An 18,276-nucleotide genomic window follows, 5' to 3' on the forward strand; every position below is an offset into this window, starting at 1 on the left:
CTACATTTGGTAACATCTATCAATGGCCGCCGGTGGCGACACTCGGCCCCACCTGCCGAGGCCACGGTCCGCCATCCAGCCTACTACAATAGAAATCAGTGGTTACGGCACGTTGCCGTAATGCATCGACTGAACTTTCGTCTTTATGCACGTGCGACAATCTTGCTGGAGCTCTGCGCGTGCAGAGTCGAGACGGCACGAGCCGTCTCGGGCACTGCACCTTGCCTCCTGAGAACTAAAGTAATGGCGGCTTTACGCATGCGCCAAGCGCTTAGTGAAGTTTTTGTGTTTATGTAGTCATATGTTGGGCGGCGCGTGCGTGAACGACGATGATAGCTGTGCACGCTAACTCATTCTGTCAACGAAAATGGCACAGACACTTCTCTACTTTTGAGTGTGTGCAGCGATAGACACGAAAATGTAAAATTTAGGTGTCATTCGGTAGTTTAGGTCTTTCGAATCCTCGTATTTACAAATGTGGTCCTTGCAGCGCGTTCGGCAGACAGGCAAGTAGAAGTAGCAGCTGTTGTATCGGTGTCTCGCCGACAGCATTTTGACGTTACCTCTAAGCGTCCACCCTCTGCACAACCAGAACACACCGAATTCAAGACGTATTCCGATGAAACAGAGCGTTAAGATATTACGGTGATTGCACACACTCACTGGCTTGAACATTGGTGGCTCAATTGCAAGATAATCTCTCCGCAGGATTTACCTTCTCTTTTTTTTTTTTTATTTGCTCGAGAGTTAGCGTTCACCCCATCCGTCTACCCGTAGAGCCATGGGTTGCTGGCGGATGAGTCGACCGCGCTAAATTCTTAATGCCTCAACGCCGAAAATTCTGTCATGACTATGAGCACCCTCACTGATAGCGCTGATACTAAAATGCTGCCATTGCCGCGCTATGCGCTATACTGCCGCGCGCAAGGCTGAGAAAGCAACGCTCGGTCACGGTCCTCCAGAAAGTTCCCGTTTATTCATGTACCGCACGTAACTTCTATCATTTATCGCTGCTTTTGTTTTCTAGAAAGTGCGTGTTCATTCTCGCCCCGATCACGCGACGCTCGAACCGCTTTCGCCGAATCTTCGAGATAGCGACGCACTCTAGATAAGAGGCCGCCCGCGACCTTGTCGAGTCAGTCTCGCCTCTGCGCTCGATCCTGCGGTTTCGCCGATATCGACGCCCGCGACGCTCTGCTGTTTTCTTTTGTACCCTTTTATTTTTGGCACAAGTTCGCCACATTAAACGTTTATTTCTTCTTGTTCATTTTCTGTTTTCTTTTGGTCACCACCCGTGACATTATGGTGGAGGTGCGGGGTAACCGCATGCCCGTGCAGCGCTCCCCCCCGAGTTCTCGCAGTGCAAGTCCGAACACAAGCCCCCAAGAACCCAACGAAGACCAGACCGAGATCCGATTAAGTCGCCGGAACCTTGGCCTACCCCCGGAATCAGGACCCTTGCCACCCAGGACCAGGCAAACCAAAAGGACGACGATGGCCAACCAGTCGGAGACCCCGGCCGCTCCAGCCGTCGTTTATCTGCCCGTCGCACCACGGACGGCTGCTCCATTTCACGGCGAGCAATACGAAGACGTCGAAGACTGGATTGACCAGTATGAACGCGTTGCCCGCCACAATTGCTGGACCGACGAGCAGCGCCTTCACAACGTCTATTTTTCGCTTGAGGGTACCGCCAAGCACTGGTACGAGAATCATGAGTCCTCTTTGACGTCGTGGGACATTTTCAAGACCGACCTCAAGGCTACGTTCAGCAACCACCACCGCCGAGGGAGAGCCGAAGACTTACTGCGTACCAGGACTCAAGGCCCCAACGAGAGCATCACCGGCTTCGTGGAGGATGTTCTCCGCCTAAGCGCCCGCGCCGATCCTCAGGCTACCGAGGAGAAGAAGCTGCACCACCTGATGAGGGGTGTGAAAAGCGAGATTTTCGGCGGTCTCATCCGGAATCCCCCAACAACAGTCGACGAGTTCATCACGGAGGCGACAAATATGGAACGGGCCTTGCTAGCCCGCGCCAGACACTACCAACGACACCCTGGCGTAACAACTCTAGCGACATCTGGATCCGACCTGGGCACCACCCTCCCCGACATCCGTGACCTTATCCGTGAAGCCGTCCGGGAGGAGTTGAAGAAGTTGCTACCTGCTGCCACAAGCCTGGATACGCCCTCAGTCGCCGAGATTGTCCGGGAAGAACTTCAGCAGGCGCTGCAGCCAGAAGTTCTCGCCAGCGCCGCTCCTGAACTACCGAAGCTGAGCTATGCCGCAGCTACCCGACGGCCACCGCCCCCTGCTCACCCGTATACGGCGCCACCTCGACGTGAACCTCTAGCGCCGCAGTATTCACGACGCCATGAAGATCGGGCGTACGTCCGCCCAGAACAAGCTGCTCCACGAAAGACCGACGTGTGGAGGACGGCCGATCGACGCCCGTTGTGCTACCACTGCGGGGAGGCCGACCATATCTACCGTCGTTGTCCCTACCGGCAAATGGGCCTGCGTGGGTTCCACCCGAACGACCCACGCCCGAGGTACGGCGAACGCCCTCACGACATCGAGGAGTACCTCCGACGTTCCCCCTCCCCAGTGTCGTCACTCCGCCGTGAAGCCCGCTCCCCATCGCCACGACGTTCAGCCTCCCCAGCGCCACGATCCCGCCGAGAGAGCCTGTCTCCCCTCCGTCGTCGGGAAAACTGAGTGCGGCAACGCGTGGAGGTGACGTTGCCGAAAACGACGGAAGCAAACAGCCTCCAAGAACGCCGGAGCGCTCCCACTCTCTCGACGCCCCGCATTGCACCGACGCGCCTGCAACGGTGTCCAACAACCTAAACGTTGTTATCGATGGCCAAAACGCATCGGCACTCGTTGACACCGGGGCAGACTACTCAGTATTGAGTGGGAGGCTCTCTCGCCACCTTCGAAAAGTCACGACGCCGTGGGATGGACCGCAGATACGAACCGCCGGAGGACACCTCATCACGCCTGTCGGAAGGTGCACCGCTCGCGTCGAAATTCACGGCGAGACGTGTCCTGTGAAATTCGTCATTCTACAAGACTGTTCCAGAGACATCATTCTCGGCATGGACTTTTTGTGTGATTACGGCGCCGTCATCGACCTTGGAGAAAACAGATTGACGCTGCGAACACCTGTTCCGCCTTCAGAGAAACTCCAAACTGCGTCAGCCGCCGTCCGAGTCGCTGCCGACCACGTGAATCTGCCGCCGCGATCAAGTGTTGTCGTACCTGTCGTGACCGATGCAGCTACCCGTAGCGAAGTTCTTCTGGAAGGTAACCTCCAGTTGCTCCTGGGAAGAGGAATAGGCGTCGCACGAGGAGTAGCTGAACTTCAGGATGGCCGCACTGTGGTCCTCGTGACGAACTTCCGGAATGAAACGCAACACCTCACGAAAGGTGCAGCCGTTGGCCACGTCGAGGATCTCCGAAACTCCGCCGAAATCGCCGCCATTACTGATGAATCCTTGCCGCCTCAGCAAGACGGTACGTCGCCAGCGCAACTCGACATCGACCCTAAGCTTCCGGACCCAAAACGACGGCAGCTGATGAACCTCCTCGCCGAATACCGTGACTGCTTTGCGACGTCGTCGAAGGTACGCCAAACAGCCGTTGCGAAGCACCGCATCATTACCGAGGACGACGCGCGCCCTGTGCATCGATCACCGTACAGAGTCTCCGTTAAAGAAAGGGAGGTGATCCAGGAGCAAGTTCAAGAGATGCTGAACGACGACATAATCCAGCCATCAAGCAGTCCGTGGGCCTCTCCAGTCGTACTGGTTAAGAAGAAGGACGGAACGCTTCGGTTCTGCGTGGACTACCGGCAGCTGAACGCGGTGACGAAGAAAGACGTCTACCCACTCCCCCGAATCGACGACACGTTAGACCGGCTGCGCCACTCTCGATACTTCTCATCGATGGACCTGAAGAGCGGCTACTGGCAGATCGAAGTCGACGAACGGGACCGAGAGAAGACAGCTTTCGTCACGCCGGATGGGCTGTACGAGTTCAAGGTAATGCCCTTCGGACTATGTACGGCGCCAGCAACTTTCCAGCGTGTTATGGACACCGTACTGGCAGGACTGAAGTGGCAGAGCTGTCTGGTCTACCTCGATGACGTCGTGGTGTTTTCCAGCGACTTCGACGAGCACTTGCGACGACTCCGAGCTGTTCTTCAAGCCATACGGACCGCTGGACTCACCCTCAAGCCGTCAAAGTGTCGGTTCGCCTATGACGAACTGAAGTTTCTAGGTCACGTGGTTAGCAACAAAGGCGTGCGTCCAGACCCTGAGAAGACTCGCGCCGTCGCGTCATTTCCAGTGCCGACAGACAAAAAGGCCGTGCGAAGATTCCTCGGACTTTGCGCCTACTATCGTCGCTTCGTTCGGGATTTCGCACGGATTTCCGCACCGCTCACAAACCTCACGAAGGACGCCGAGAGGTTCGAATGGGCCGAGGAACAGCAGCAGGCATTCGACGAGCTGAAGCGACGACTCCAGGCGCCTCCGGTTCTTGGACATTTCGATCAGGATGCGGACACCGAGATTCACACTGACGCAAGTAACGCAGGACTTGGCGCGGTACTAGTTCAAGTACAAGAAGGCACCGAACGAGTCATCGCCTACGCAAGTCGGACACTGTCCAAGGCAGAGAGAAATTACTCCACGACTGAGAAAGAATGCCTTGCGGTCGTCTGGGCAATCACGAAGTTTCGTCCGTACTTGTACGGAAGCCCGTTCCGCGTAGTCACGGACCACCACTCGCTCTGCTGGCTTGCGAACCTCAAGGACCCGTCAGGACGCCTCGCTCGATGGAGCCTCCGGCTACAAGAGTTCAACATGACTGTGGTTTACAAGTCAGGACACAAGCACAGCGACGCTGACTGCCTGTCTAGGGCCCCTGTCGAAACACCTTCCGGCAGCAGCGACGACGATGATGACGAGTGCTTTCTAGGGGCAGTGAACACCGATGACATGGCACGACGTCAACGAGACGATCCGGAGCTGCGAGCCTTAATCGAGCACCTGGAAGGGCGCGGCGGTACCGTACCCCGTGTTTTCTCACGAGCCGTGCCGACCTTCACCATTCGGCAAGGTGTACTCTACAAAGAGAACTTCGGGAACAACAACTCGCCGTGGCTGCTGGTAATACCGACCGACCTTCGAGAGGAGATCTTTCAAGCATGTCACGACGACCCGACGTCCGGACACCTTGGATACAGCCGGACACTGGCCCGTATTCGTGAAAAGTATTACTGGCCCAAGCTCCCCAAGACCGTCCACCTGTACACACGATCATGCCACGAGTGCCAGCGACGCAAGAAACCTCCGACGAGGCCGGCCGGACTCCTGCAGCCTATTTCTCCTCCAACTGCACCCTTCCAGCAGATCGGAATGGATCTACTTGGTCCTTTTCCGCCTTCGACGTCGGGGAACCGCTGGATCATCGTCGCCACAGATTATCTCACGCGGTACGCCGAAACGAAAGCTCTTCCTTCGGGGACTGCTGTGGAAGTTGCCAAGTTTTTCATTGAGTCCATCGTCCTCCGGCACGGCGCTCCAGAAGTTCTGATTACAGATCGCGGATCATCGTTCATGGCACAACTGACCCAAGAAATCCTCCGACTCAGTCACACCAGCCATCGTCGTACAACTGCGTACCACCCGCAGACCAACGGGCTGACGGAGCGACTCAACAAGACAATCGCCGATATGATCTCTATGTACGTCGACGTAGAGCACAAGACGTGGGACGAGGTGCTGCCCTACGTCACGTTCGCCTACAATACGGCGGTTCAAGAGACCACTGGTTTCACCCCTTTCCAGCTGGTACATGGTCGGAAGGTAACAACCATGCTGGACGCCATGCTGCCCCATGAGCCATCTGACAACGAGAGCGACGACGCCCAGGCGGTTGCTCAACGCGCCGAAGAAGTTCGCCAGCTCGCCCGACTCCTGATTCAAGACCAGCAACGCGTCGACGCCGGCCGCTACAACCTTCGTCGCAGGGACGTCCACTTCCAGCCCGCAGATAGGGTGTGGGTATGGACGCCCATCCGTCGCCGCGGCCTCAGTGAGAAATTGCTGAAACGATACTTTGGACCCTACAAAGTACTTCGTCGCCTCGGCGAGCTGAACTACGAGGTGATGCCCGACGGAACACGAACATCGTCACGCCGCCCACCACGACCTGAGGTCGTCCACATCGTGCGCCTGAAGCCGTACTACGCTCGATAGGACTGTGGACCCTTTGTGCTCCAAAAGACTCTTTATTTATCGTTCTTTTTTTTTTTTGATTTGTTTTACACTGCATCGGGGCGATGCACTTTTAAAGGGGGGAGTAATGCCGCGCGCAAGGCTGAGAAAGCAACGCTCGGTCACGGTCCTCCAGAAAGTTCCCGTTTATTCATGTACCGCACGTAACTTCTATCATTTATCGCTGCTTTTGTTTTCTAGAAAGTGCGTGTTCATTCTCGCCCCGATCACGCGACGCTCGAACCGCTTTCGCCGAATCTTCGAGATAGCGACGCACTCTAGATAAGAGGCCGCCCGCGACCTTGTCGAGTCAGTCTCGCCTCTGCGCTCGATCCTGCGGTTTCGCCGATATCGACGCCCGCGACGCTCTGCTGTTTTCTTTTGTACCCTTTTATTTTTGGCACAAGTTCGCCACATTAAACGTTTATTTCTTCTTGTTCATTTTCTGTTTTCTTTTGGTCACCACCCGTGACAATATCCTTGGCTGCGGACGGAACGCTGATACCACTACGTTTCACTAACAGTGCAAGGACTACTTCGTTTCATCTTAAGTCCAGGCACAGCCGATGTTACGAGCTGATGGGACCAGTCGGACAGCGTCATCCCCTTATGCTCCCCATGCACCCAGACTAATTTGTGCATTGCCGTTTGCTCGTGGCGATGCCACGTTGCTTTGCAGCACCCCATGTGTTCGCATATGTCGTTGTTACTGTTTTTTTCTCTCGTGTTATGTACCCCCCCCCCCCCTTCCTTATATAATGCCCTCAATGAGGGCCTTTAAGGGAACTTGGATAAATAAATAAACAGGGTGTTCGTCATGTTTCTGTACGTGTTCTATCGTCACTATACCAATCACAAACAAAAACGGCCTAGTTGCTTGCGCTTTAAACGCTGCTAGACTGGTCTCATTAGCTCATAGAGTCGACCGTATCTGAGTTAAGCTGACGTGAAATAAAGTAGAGCTCTTATCGGAAAGAACACGCTTAATTTTTTATCAAGAATCAAGAGATATATTTTTTATACGTTGGACACCCTAGCCAGTACTCCAGAGCAATGTACAACAGGCATTCCACAATTGCCCTCGGCCACCAATAATTTCTTCGTGTAGATGTAATCACTCAAATAAAATCCATGCAAAAAAATTAATAAAAGAGGAACAAGAGTGATGTTAACAGTTTCGAAGCTCACTTTGTTCCCGGTGAAACCAGTCTGATGCAAAGCACGCATTTACGGTGTGATCTCAGCATTGACTGTTATGCTTCGTTTCAGCTTCGGTCCGAGCGCGGCCGATGTTATGAGCCGAAGGGCCAATCAAACAGCGAAAAAGGCACAACGTCATGACGTGCTCTCTGCAGTTGATAGGACCAGCCGATATTCGCCGTCTCTCTGTGTGTGCTTCTCCGCCGGCTAGTTTTATCAAGCGCAGAGAGCACGACATGACGCTGCGATTTTTGCGGTGTTTGATTGTCCCTTCGGCTCATAACATTGGCCGCCCTCGGACCGAAGCTGAAACGAAGTATAGTCCGAGCGCAGATGCAAAAGAAATATTATTAAACGTACCCATGGCTACCGTTGGCATACTCCCAAACACGCTGCTAACCACAAGCCACCTGATTTTCCACGCGCAAAACTTCCAGCGGCAACGGATGTGCAGGTGCGACCCTGTTCAAGCCCGCACATTGGCCTCCGAAGCAAAGCAACCAAACGAGAACCCTTTTATAACCCTTACTGTTAACATCTATACACAAATATTATATTTCTACCATTACTTTTTTTACTAATAAAACTGACAAGACCTTTTTTGTTCTGAATAATTAGGATGTTTGCTTACCGCTTGTGTCATGCTGTCGAAGCTCCCGCAAAAATCCACGCGGTAAAGACGACCCGTGGGTGTTTTTTTATCGTATACGATACTTCACGGAAGGCACGTTTAACTGCCTGTAGGAGATAGACGTCCCTTTTCGCGCAATATCCTGCTGCTTATCTTTGGCGTAGCTTCTCTGCGACTTTGATTTCACGCTGCGCGACTGCTCACTTGCTAGCGATTACAGTTACTCCTTTTGTAAGGCTATTTCTACATCGCCGTTTTTGGAGCTAAAAACTTAAACAACAGCAAAGAAAAAAAAAGTTTTTTCATACGCTTTTTAACTTATCAAAAAATAAAATGTTCTGACTCATCACTGTTTTTATGTGTCGGAAACAGTTTGCGTATTGGGGTTCCTGCAGGTCACCGTACATTTTACACGATTGCGATTTCATACCATTTGCAATCCGCCAACGAGCGTCGTCAGTCCGATTGAGTCTGCTCTTACCTGGATCCATGAGCAAGCAGGAGCGAACAGTGCACTTTGGAAGTTGAGCAGCTGGTTACATAACTGTACGTGCCAAATATCAGATCAAATAAGTAAGTAAACGGAATTCGTAAAGTTGTTTAAAAAAATTAGAAGAGTTACTAGAACTTCCTGAATACTAAAATCAGTTGGTAAGATGTCATGCGTTTTTACGATGTTCGTCAGTACGTAATGTCGTTGAACACAATACCTAGTTCTTCAGGGCAAATAATAACTACATTCGTTGGTTTGTGTTTGATTCCTATGATGAGGCTATCAGATTGGAGACCCACTAAAAACGAGACGATTACGACAGGTTCTACGTTGTTTTTCAGATATCGATTTTATTCCTTTCAGACCATTATGGAAGCACACGTTTGCTAAGATTCTTAAACTTTACACATCTAGAAAAGGTTTAGAAAAAGTCAGTAACACCGATGAATATCCCGCCCTGAACACTGATTGTAAGGAACATCTGTCGTCGCTCTGACGACGAGCGGAAGTTGACGTCAAGGGCTCGTAAAATGAAGTTTTGTAACTGCCACAACATAATGCTCTGAAACGACGCTTACGCACACTGCCCAGTGCTGTTATACTCAATACGAGTAAAGCGAGTTCTGACCAGTTTGTTCTGGTAATTTGTACTTGAGTTCACGCAGGACGGCATAAAATATGTTCATTAAATGACGAACAAGATTAAGCACAAGGGCATTTTTCAGTGCGTTTGCATAGTTAATACAAGTAAATAAAGTAATATTATGCGGCCAGTGTTTAGACCTTACACGATTCATTACAAGATATCGGTATGCTTTCAGCTACCCCTAGTTGTAGAGCATGTTAAGCCACTGATTTTATGCCATCGTTGTAGCACCTCCCTAGCAATGGGTTTTTATATCAACAATGTGACGCGTTGGGCTAGTTGGTTTGAGGTGAACATCTTGGGAAGAAACAGCGGCAAAGAAATGTGGACAAGCGTAAAGGAAAAAACACGATAGGACGGCGCTGAACTAACAATTGTTGTTTGTTACACAAAATTGGAAGGAAGAAAACAAGAAGCGTTTTAATCAGATAAAATATATAGACACACACAAACGTGCCAAGCAAGCAGCATATCATGTTGCGATAGGCCCAATCAGTGGCTACGTAATGCCCGTCATAGTCGACCACAGGTACCCAAACTCTTTCTCCGATAACGCCACTGACGGTTTTGCTGACGCTGTCCAGCAAAGTTCTGAGATAAAAAAGGCCTCGATAATTTTTCTTGTCACCCTGTCTCTATGTCTTTCCAAAACAGTGGCTACACTAAAATTAGGCTGTCACATGCAGTCCCTACAGTGCCAGCTCTTTTGACCAGCTTGGTCAAAAGGGATGATGTAAATCCTGACAGTGTTAATCTGTTAACCTGGCCGTTGAAGCTTTCCTTGATCAAGTGGACGCAGGACGTTTTGAGGACGTACTCGAGACAAGAGAGCGCTGTGCTCCTCTTTACCAATTTAGAGTGGCACTTTGAAGAAAAACGTGTTTGTTGGTCGTTTAGTCCACGCACAAAAAGGTCATTCTGGATTCTAGGTCATGCATGCCACTCTAAATTGGTGAAGAGGAGTATAGCAATCTCTTGTCTTGAGTCCGCCCTAAAAAAGTCCTGCGTCCACTTAATGAAGGATAGCTTGAACGGCGAGGTTAACAGATTAAAACTATCAAGATTTCCATCAGCCCTTTTGACCAAGGTGTCTAGCTCTCTGTTGAAAAAAAGCTAAAGGGAGGAAGAGAAAGACTGAATTCGACAAAACAAATGGTGGTCGTCCCCTATCTTCATAAGGTTTCTCATAACCTGAAACAAGTCGGAGGTGACTATGATGTCCCGGTTGTGTTCTCTGCCCCACATAAAATTGGTCAGATATGTGCAAAGGTGGGTGCTATTGCCAAAAAGCGCTAAAAAAACAAATGCTCCAAAAAGCACGCAGTGCCGTTTGTGGCCTTTGTGTCTGGCGCGGCCTATTAGATCCCCTTGTCTTGTGGCAAGGTGTACGTTGGAAACATGGGCCGCTGTCTAAATGATAGACTTAGGGAGCATTCGTATTCACTCAGGGCTACAGTCGGGTGGGTTGCTGCCCTTACACTGCAGGGACTGCATGTGCCAGCCTAATTTTAGTGAAGACACTGTTTTGGACAGACATAGAGACAGGGTGGCAACGAAAATTATCGAGACCTTTTTTACCTCGGAACTTGGCGGGAGATGCGTCAGCAAACCGTCAGTGGCGTTATCTGACAAAGAGTCCTAGTACATGCGATCGACTATAACGAGCATTACGTAGCCACTGGTTGGGCCTATGTCGACATAATATGAGGCTTGGTTGGCACGTTTGTGTGTGTCTTTATATTTTTATTCGATTAAGATAATTCCTGTTTTCTTCCTTCCATTTTTGTGTAATAAACGATAGTGGTTAGTTCAGCGCCGTCCTGTCGTGTTTGTTCCCTTACTCTTGTCCAAGTTTCTTCGCCGCTGTTTCTTCCCAAGATGTTCAGGTTTTATATCATAGAGCATGTTTTACATTTCTTAGAAGTTTGGTTATATAATAGTTAGTGTTCTCATATTGAGACTAAACAGTAAAATATCACTTAAGTAAAATTTAATACGGTTGAAATAAGCATGCTTTAGCGTCATTATTTATTCAGTCCCACACGCTCATTGAAGACGTCAATGTAATATGGCACCCCGAAAAATCTAGACGGACAAACGCTAAGACCGATAATGAGTACGCAATTAACGTGGCCATATTTACCTATTGGAAGACGAGTGAATCATGGGATTTACAGTGTCCTAGTTTAAATTGGTCTACATCAGGCTCCAGATAACAGAACAGCATCTCGCAATGCCAAACATTAATACTACCCAGCTGGAGAATAAGCGCTTCATTGTTCGATACCGTAGGTTAATTTACTAAAACTTCTATTTTCTAATGACTGCACAGATGCTTAGAGAGGGTTTCAAACGTGATGACGAACAAAATATGTGTGTTGAAGCACGTTGTTGTGTCTCACTCGATGCTTTATGTGCTGTACAGCAGGACTTCTATATTTAAAAAAACAGAATTTTAATTGCGAAATGTTTTTTTTATTTTGTTAAAAAATAAACATTAAAATCTCCATTCGTTTTTTTTTTCTTTTTGCAACAATCTGCCAGCAGACCTTTCTTAAAAATATCATGAGCTTTCTCATTTTACAAATACAGCTTAAATCACTCGAAGTACATAGGAACAAAAGATAGACACTATTAAGTTTCACGTACCAGCGCACCAGGCAGACGCTCACTCAAAAATCCAAACACACAAAGAAGCGCTATGTTAGTGTTTTTTGTTTTGTTTTTGGGATTTTTTTACTGGGCACTGGTACGTGGATGAAGCAATTACCAACTCGTTCAATATGCAGTATTAACCGATAAGTTAGAGGCTAAAATTTTCCCTTTAGAATAACATATTTTGAGATGGCTTGTTACTAGTTATATTATGTTCTTTTTTTTCAAAAGTAGTGGGGAACAAAACGCCTACTAAAATATTGGGGTGGGCTAGTGGGATATGCATGCAATAAAAATTAAATAGCGCAAAGGTTAGACAAAGGACAAGAGACAGAACATGTAGACAGGACAAGCGCTAACAAAATAACAAAAGACCGTTTTATATAATTGTACTAATGGAGCATTGAATTGAAGAAATACTAAACTGCGTGTACGCTGTTTACAGTCAACGTAATGAGTTCTCATTTTCGCTGATACACTCCAGACCTAATGGAGAGCAATAAATATGTTAATGAATGTAGTTATTTTTATACATTGCCTTCAGTTTATATTCCTAAAAAATCTAACCCCTCGTAACGTCCCATCACAGCTAGCTTGTCTTTCATTCTGACCCTCCCCCAGACAGAAGGTCACTTCTACTCACACACGCACGCGCGCAGTCACACGTAAAACAACTCTTCGAGGGCTTGCGTACTACAACGTTCGACTTTCTACTCGGCCATCATTGAGGTCAGGAAGATTGACTGGTAGTTGATGAGCACGGGTTCATCACACAATTTTAGCTGGGAGTTACTCGTCGTCCACGTTCTTGTTTTTCGATGTCGCATTATGGAGTTGACGACTAACCAGGCTGCCGCGTTGGAGAATGTCACAATGCCCATTATACGATACAGGTCGTCGTATGAACCTAGATGATCTCTGAAATACCCTGCAAGAAAGCAGAAAAAATATATACAATTCATTCATTTATAATGAAGTATATCGAGGGTTGAAGTCGTTTTCGCACACTTTAATTTTTTGTTCGTGGAACGGTATGGCACCTCAGCTTGTATTCTAAGAACCTTCTCAAACAATATTAAGTCACTAGACAAATACCATAATCCGTACTGCCTTATCAATTCTATACCTGAGTTCTATTAATTTTGGTGGCAGGGTTTTTAGGCTTTTTGTGTACTTTGTTGAGTTTAGTATAAGGTAAAATGTGTTCTTTAAACAATACAGCATTTCAAACCCCTTAATATATTGGGTAGATAAATATAAACGACCTAATTGTTCCACCGCCAAAGAACCACTTAATCCCGGTCAAGGAATACAGAAACTATCTCGTGCCAACCCGGTATCAAGCCGGGGCCGGCATTGTCCTGCCGAAGGTCAATTCTTGTTCTGACATTATCAGGCACGAACCGTCCTATCCAGTCACCTTTGCAGCGGTCCTCAGTAGATATTCGTGTGATATGAAGTCTTTGTGTTCGTGAGTTATGATATCCGCTAAAAGGGCCCTGGCTTTCAAATAAATATTGATCGGATCAATGTGGAACTCACCAATGACGTATGGCTTCGTGAAAAACGTGGCGGCGGCAAAGCATGTGACAATGACGTTGGCAACATTGACCCGGTTGAACCCGACGTACTGCGCCATCAGTGGGTTGTGCACTGTTATTGCGTGCCCACTGAACGCACCAAAGCTGACGCACGTAGCTAACACTGTGCCGTAGTTGTTGGCGTAGGGTAGCACGAAGAGCCCGACGCCCACAACGAGGTAGTCGATCATCACCAGGGTTGTCCGGCTTGTGTAGCCTTTCTCTGTACTTAGAGGTATGATCACCCGACCAATCCAGTCGAAGATCGTCACCACTGGAGCGACGGTGATCGCTTCCACTACCGGAACTCCTTTGCTAAGTATGGTGTCGACCACAATGCTTGAATGCAAGTTGATAATGTAGAAGAACACGAGGTGCGATATTGCCGTGAAGTAAAACATGGGCATTTTGAACATGGACTTCTCTCCGGAACGAAGGTTGCTGCATGAAGAACTTGAACTTGGTTGGTCTATTGTGAACACCTTCGGGGATGTAGTCGTGCACATGGTGTTGTTGATCTTGGGATTTGCCGGTTTTCTGTGGGAGTCACGAAGCAACAGAATAAAAAAACATGTCGAAGTCTAACACACTCCGCCCCCCCCCCCCCCCCCCCCCCCCGTCTCCCTCTCCTTCGAAACCTCAATTCCTAAATTTAGCAATGCAGCAGCATGCATTTGTTCTCAGGCTCCTGATGCATGTGCCTGGTGGTTTCGGGATTGGGAGGCACTTTGTTTTCGTGGACACCAACCTTGCAAGAAGGGTCGCTGTTGACCCAGGCTAAGCGTCTAAAAATGCTTTTTTTTCTGTTGTGTCAAGTCGGTGCTCTTATTTTAATTGTGCTCCTCCCGTTGCGTGTTTTTGGCACATTTTGTGGCTTTGCTGGTTTGCATAAAAAAACTTTCATCTCTGTGAATTTGGAGACGAAGCTTATCCTGAACTTCTTGCGTTGGAACATGCTATAGAGATCTTTTATGAAGCACGTTGATGTTTTTTTAGAATATCTCGCCGACGGAAGAACATTGCGACTTCACAATGAGCAAAAAAAAAACAATAATTTTAATCAGGATTACATTTCTTGAGATTCCTGTTCATATATCTGGATTTAGTAGGTAGTAGTTACTGAACGACATTCTCGAGTACATTCGTTGCACCATTTTCCAGAAGAACTAACTTTCTCAGCCAAGAACAATCTTGATTGGTTTGAAGAGAGCTTGAACTTCGATGTACGTAAATTCCACCCAATCAAGTGTTATTCATTGTAGACATTGAATGCGAGGTGCTTGTGACCAGGCGCTGCGAAAAGTACTCGCAAAATTGACGTCCAGGGAAAACCCCCTACAAATCCTATTTGATACAGTTATCTAACATTCGTGACTAAATTTATTTTGACATAAAGCGCTGGCGGTTAGCGAACGAACCGAAGGTTACACTCAAAACAAGAGTCATTCTAATTGGAAATGTAGTCCTTACCTGAGTAAAATGCACAGCACGGGAACGTTCAGCAACACGCCGCCAGAAAGCAGAATGAGCCCTGTGTATCCATACTCTTGGCGGAAGAACAAAAGAAGTCGCGGGAACGCGATCCCAGCCGCACATGACGCGGTGACGTTGAGCTTCATCACAAAACTTCGATTTTCTTGAAAGTGTTTTTGAATGAAGGTTCCACTCAGCACAAACACCAGTCCTGCACCTATGCCTGAAAAAAAATAATTTTTTGAAGTTTCACCTTCGCTCTCCTTTTATACCATTCTTGTTTTATGGCGGATTATGACAATGGAATAATAAAATATCTGAAACTTGTAAATTCAAGATATTATTCGAAAAAATCGTGTGGTTGGCATGGCAAGAATAAACACTCTCACTATTTGCTACATTAGTTTTTAGGTTTAGAAACTTTTTTATACCATGCAATTAACCACGTAATCAAAGTGTGTCATACTTCAAGGTGCCTTATAAATTCAAAGGTAAACATCACCATTTTTGTAACAACAGAGCAGATGCATTATCGTCCTGATTAATTATGTCATAGGATAAAAAAATGAATTTGAAGTGCAAGTTAAGTCAAAACTAACCTTTTCGTAAAACATTGCGCACGAATTTCATAGTTTTTTGGGTTTTTTTATGGCGTGAACTAGTGACAAAGGTATATTTTTAAACGTTTTAAAGGGAATTAGTACGAAATTAGGTGCAAACTTATATTATCTGTAGACTAAGCAGGCACGTAGCCAGGATTCTGTTTCGGGGGGGGGGGGGGGGGGGCACCCGTGACAAAATGCTGTATGAGGGAAAGGGGGGAGAGGAGGCCCCAGCGAAATGGATTATTTCGGGGGGGGGGGGGGGGGGGGGCAGGCCACATGCCCCCCTCCCCTGTCTACATTCCTGAGACTGAGGTCACGCACCTAAAGCCTTGAGATAACTTAAATAATTTAAATATACTATCAACTTTAGCTTTATTACGTCCAAATATCAAAGAAACGATTATAATACAAAGCACACACAGTCAGCAGTAAGGAGATTAGTGCAACAGAAAACGTGATAAAGTTTTATATTTTGGCTCAAAACGCACGTATTTATTAACGTTTACCCTTCTCCTAAATACTGCTAGGTCTAATTAGATTCGACTAAAGTTTTCAGGAATTAACGTGTGTTAAAAAATACTGTCAAATACCAGGTGGCTTTTACGTTTTCGTACGTGGTGTGCAATAATCTGTACAGTAACCCGTCAAAGAAGAAAACAAAAAAAACAATCGCGAGAGACACGCGATGAAGACGTTCTTTAAAATTGTAGTGCAAAGGGGTTTTAATAGGGTAAATACTATAACTAGAACCAACTTAGCGTACTATAAAAATATACCCCGTAGCCTAACCTCCACCTATTTTGATAGACATATTTTAGGGTTGTAAACTTTGGGACAATAAAACAAAGGAAAAATACCTTTAAAGATTTATTGAAAGGTGTAGATACAATATCTATCTCTGCCTGTTTTAAGTGGATATGTAAAGTATATTTCAATACCTTGTTTCAACAACCTTTCTGAAATAATGTTAGATTTTTTGCATTTTACTCTTACTAATTTGGTTAGCGCCGCTTTTTAAAGCGCGGCATTGTGGCGATCTTTTTATATATTAAAATCCTTCGAACATACCATGTAGAAACCCGAAGGAAGCAGCAAGTGCATAAACATTTGGAGCAAAATAGGCGACGAAGACTCCAGTCACCTGGAACAGGCTTCCTAATACCATAAGAGACCACGGCGAAAACCATCGCAGCAGTAATTTCGATAGAACACCTGCAACAAAGGTTTAGATGTGTTATATAAAACAACATGAAACAAAATAAGAAGTCATGTTCAAATTGTAGTCGATGTGAGACTGAACAAAATAAAACAGTTAAGATAAAATCAATAATTTTATAGCCATTTTCGCGCTTGGAAAACAAATTGGCGGTCTCGTTTACTGCACATTTTAATAGAAATCTACAGTAGGCGATGCCATCGACAGCCAGGACACCTGAAGTTTCCTTTTCCAAAAGGATCAGGAGCAACGACGACGCAGGCATTCGAGAACATCTTCCATTTTCAAGAGACTTAGGGCCTCTCATCTCGGGTCTTGATTCATCCCTACACCTTCGTCTCCCCTCAACTAATGTCGTTTTATTTTTCCCTAAACGCAACAAAAAGTAAAAAGGACCCGCCATTGGGATACTAACCTTTTGTTTCGTATTTATTTCCTATTTCCTCTGTCACTTACTTAGTCATCTCAAACATTTTAAGAGGTAAGCTGCGTCTCCCTACAAACAGTTTTATTTATAATAGTTAAAGAAACTGACTTTAAAAAAAAAACAAGTGTCAGTAATAAAGGAGACGTGTCTCACTTCGCTGAACCGATGACGTTACGTCCTATAGTATAATAAATGATACTTTACCTGAGAAGATGACAGAGGCCGATGTCAAGCTGACTGTCCAAGCAACTGATTCTCTTCCGCTCTCATAGCGGGCGACGAAATTGACGAAGTAAAAACCGAGGGGTCTTAGCGTGATTCCAGTAATGAAGCTAATCCAAATGCACGCAGCTGCAACCACCCAACCGGCCGGGCCGTCCACATTAAGAAGATCTTTCGCAGGAAGACCTGGATTTCGCCGCACGTGTTCCTTTATGGTCATGCCTAAAAAAATGCAAAACAAGCAAATTAGTCAAGTCGACGATAAACATATGCTCCGAACTTTAAGTTGCTGGTACTGTTATTGATTAAATCTTCCATTGAGCCTTTTTATTTAGGTGAAATACTGTCTTGAGGTCGCGATGAGTTATGAAGTACCTGAGTAGGCTTGCTGGAGGTCACAAACATCCTTTCGAACAAATATTTCTTAAAATTCTACTCCATTCACTATACTGCAATATAGCGTAAACACTCTAGATATTTTAGCTATTTTGATACCTTGAGATTTTTTTTAAACCCTCTTGAATATTCGAGTTAGAACTTTTAATCATGTCTGTATTGGCGCGTTTATTCATGTATCTTGGTATATATATATATAAATATTATTGACGTGATAGACATCCTTATTTTCAAATGCGCAATCGGCATCTCCAGTTAACACGATTTCTTAATCAGTTTATATGATTTTAAAAATGCAGAGGTAATGCAACATGTGAATAGTGTAACAATCGGTATCTTTCTATGTCGTCTCCAAATGTTTATTTTTTTTATTTTTTCATAAGAGTCCCGCAACCAACGAAATTAAAAAAGCTGAAGATAAAATTTTCTTAGTGTTGTACCCTGG

General features: G+C 46.7%; 1 protein-coding gene across 1 annotated transcript; it reads right to left on the reverse strand.

The window, feature by feature from the left end:
- Window positions 1–12,615: 12,615 nt before the first annotated feature.
- Window positions 12,616–17,655, reverse strand: LOC8025044 (monocarboxylate transporter 13-like). The gene is made up of 5 exons (XM_002407825.5): window positions 17,418–17,655; window positions 16,639–16,782; window positions 14,963–15,188; window positions 13,455–14,029; window positions 12,616–12,840 (listed from the first exon to the last, which is right to left on the reverse strand). The coding sequence occupies exons 1-5, from the start codon at window positions 17,653–17,655 to the stop codon at window positions 12,623–12,625; spliced, it is 1,401 nt and encodes a 466-aa protein (XP_002407869.3). The 3' UTR covers window positions 12,616–12,622.
- Between the last annotated feature and the right edge of the window lie 621 nt (window positions 17,656–18,276).

Source organism: Ixodes scapularis, unplaced genomic scaffold (genome assembly GCF_016920785.2).
Source record: "Ixodes scapularis isolate PalLabHiFi unplaced genomic scaffold, ASM1692078v2 PGA_scaffold1__304_contigs__length_218370807, whole genome shotgun sequence".
Taxonomy (NCBI): Eukaryota; Metazoa; Arthropoda; class Arachnida; order Ixodida; family Ixodidae; genus Ixodes; species Ixodes scapularis.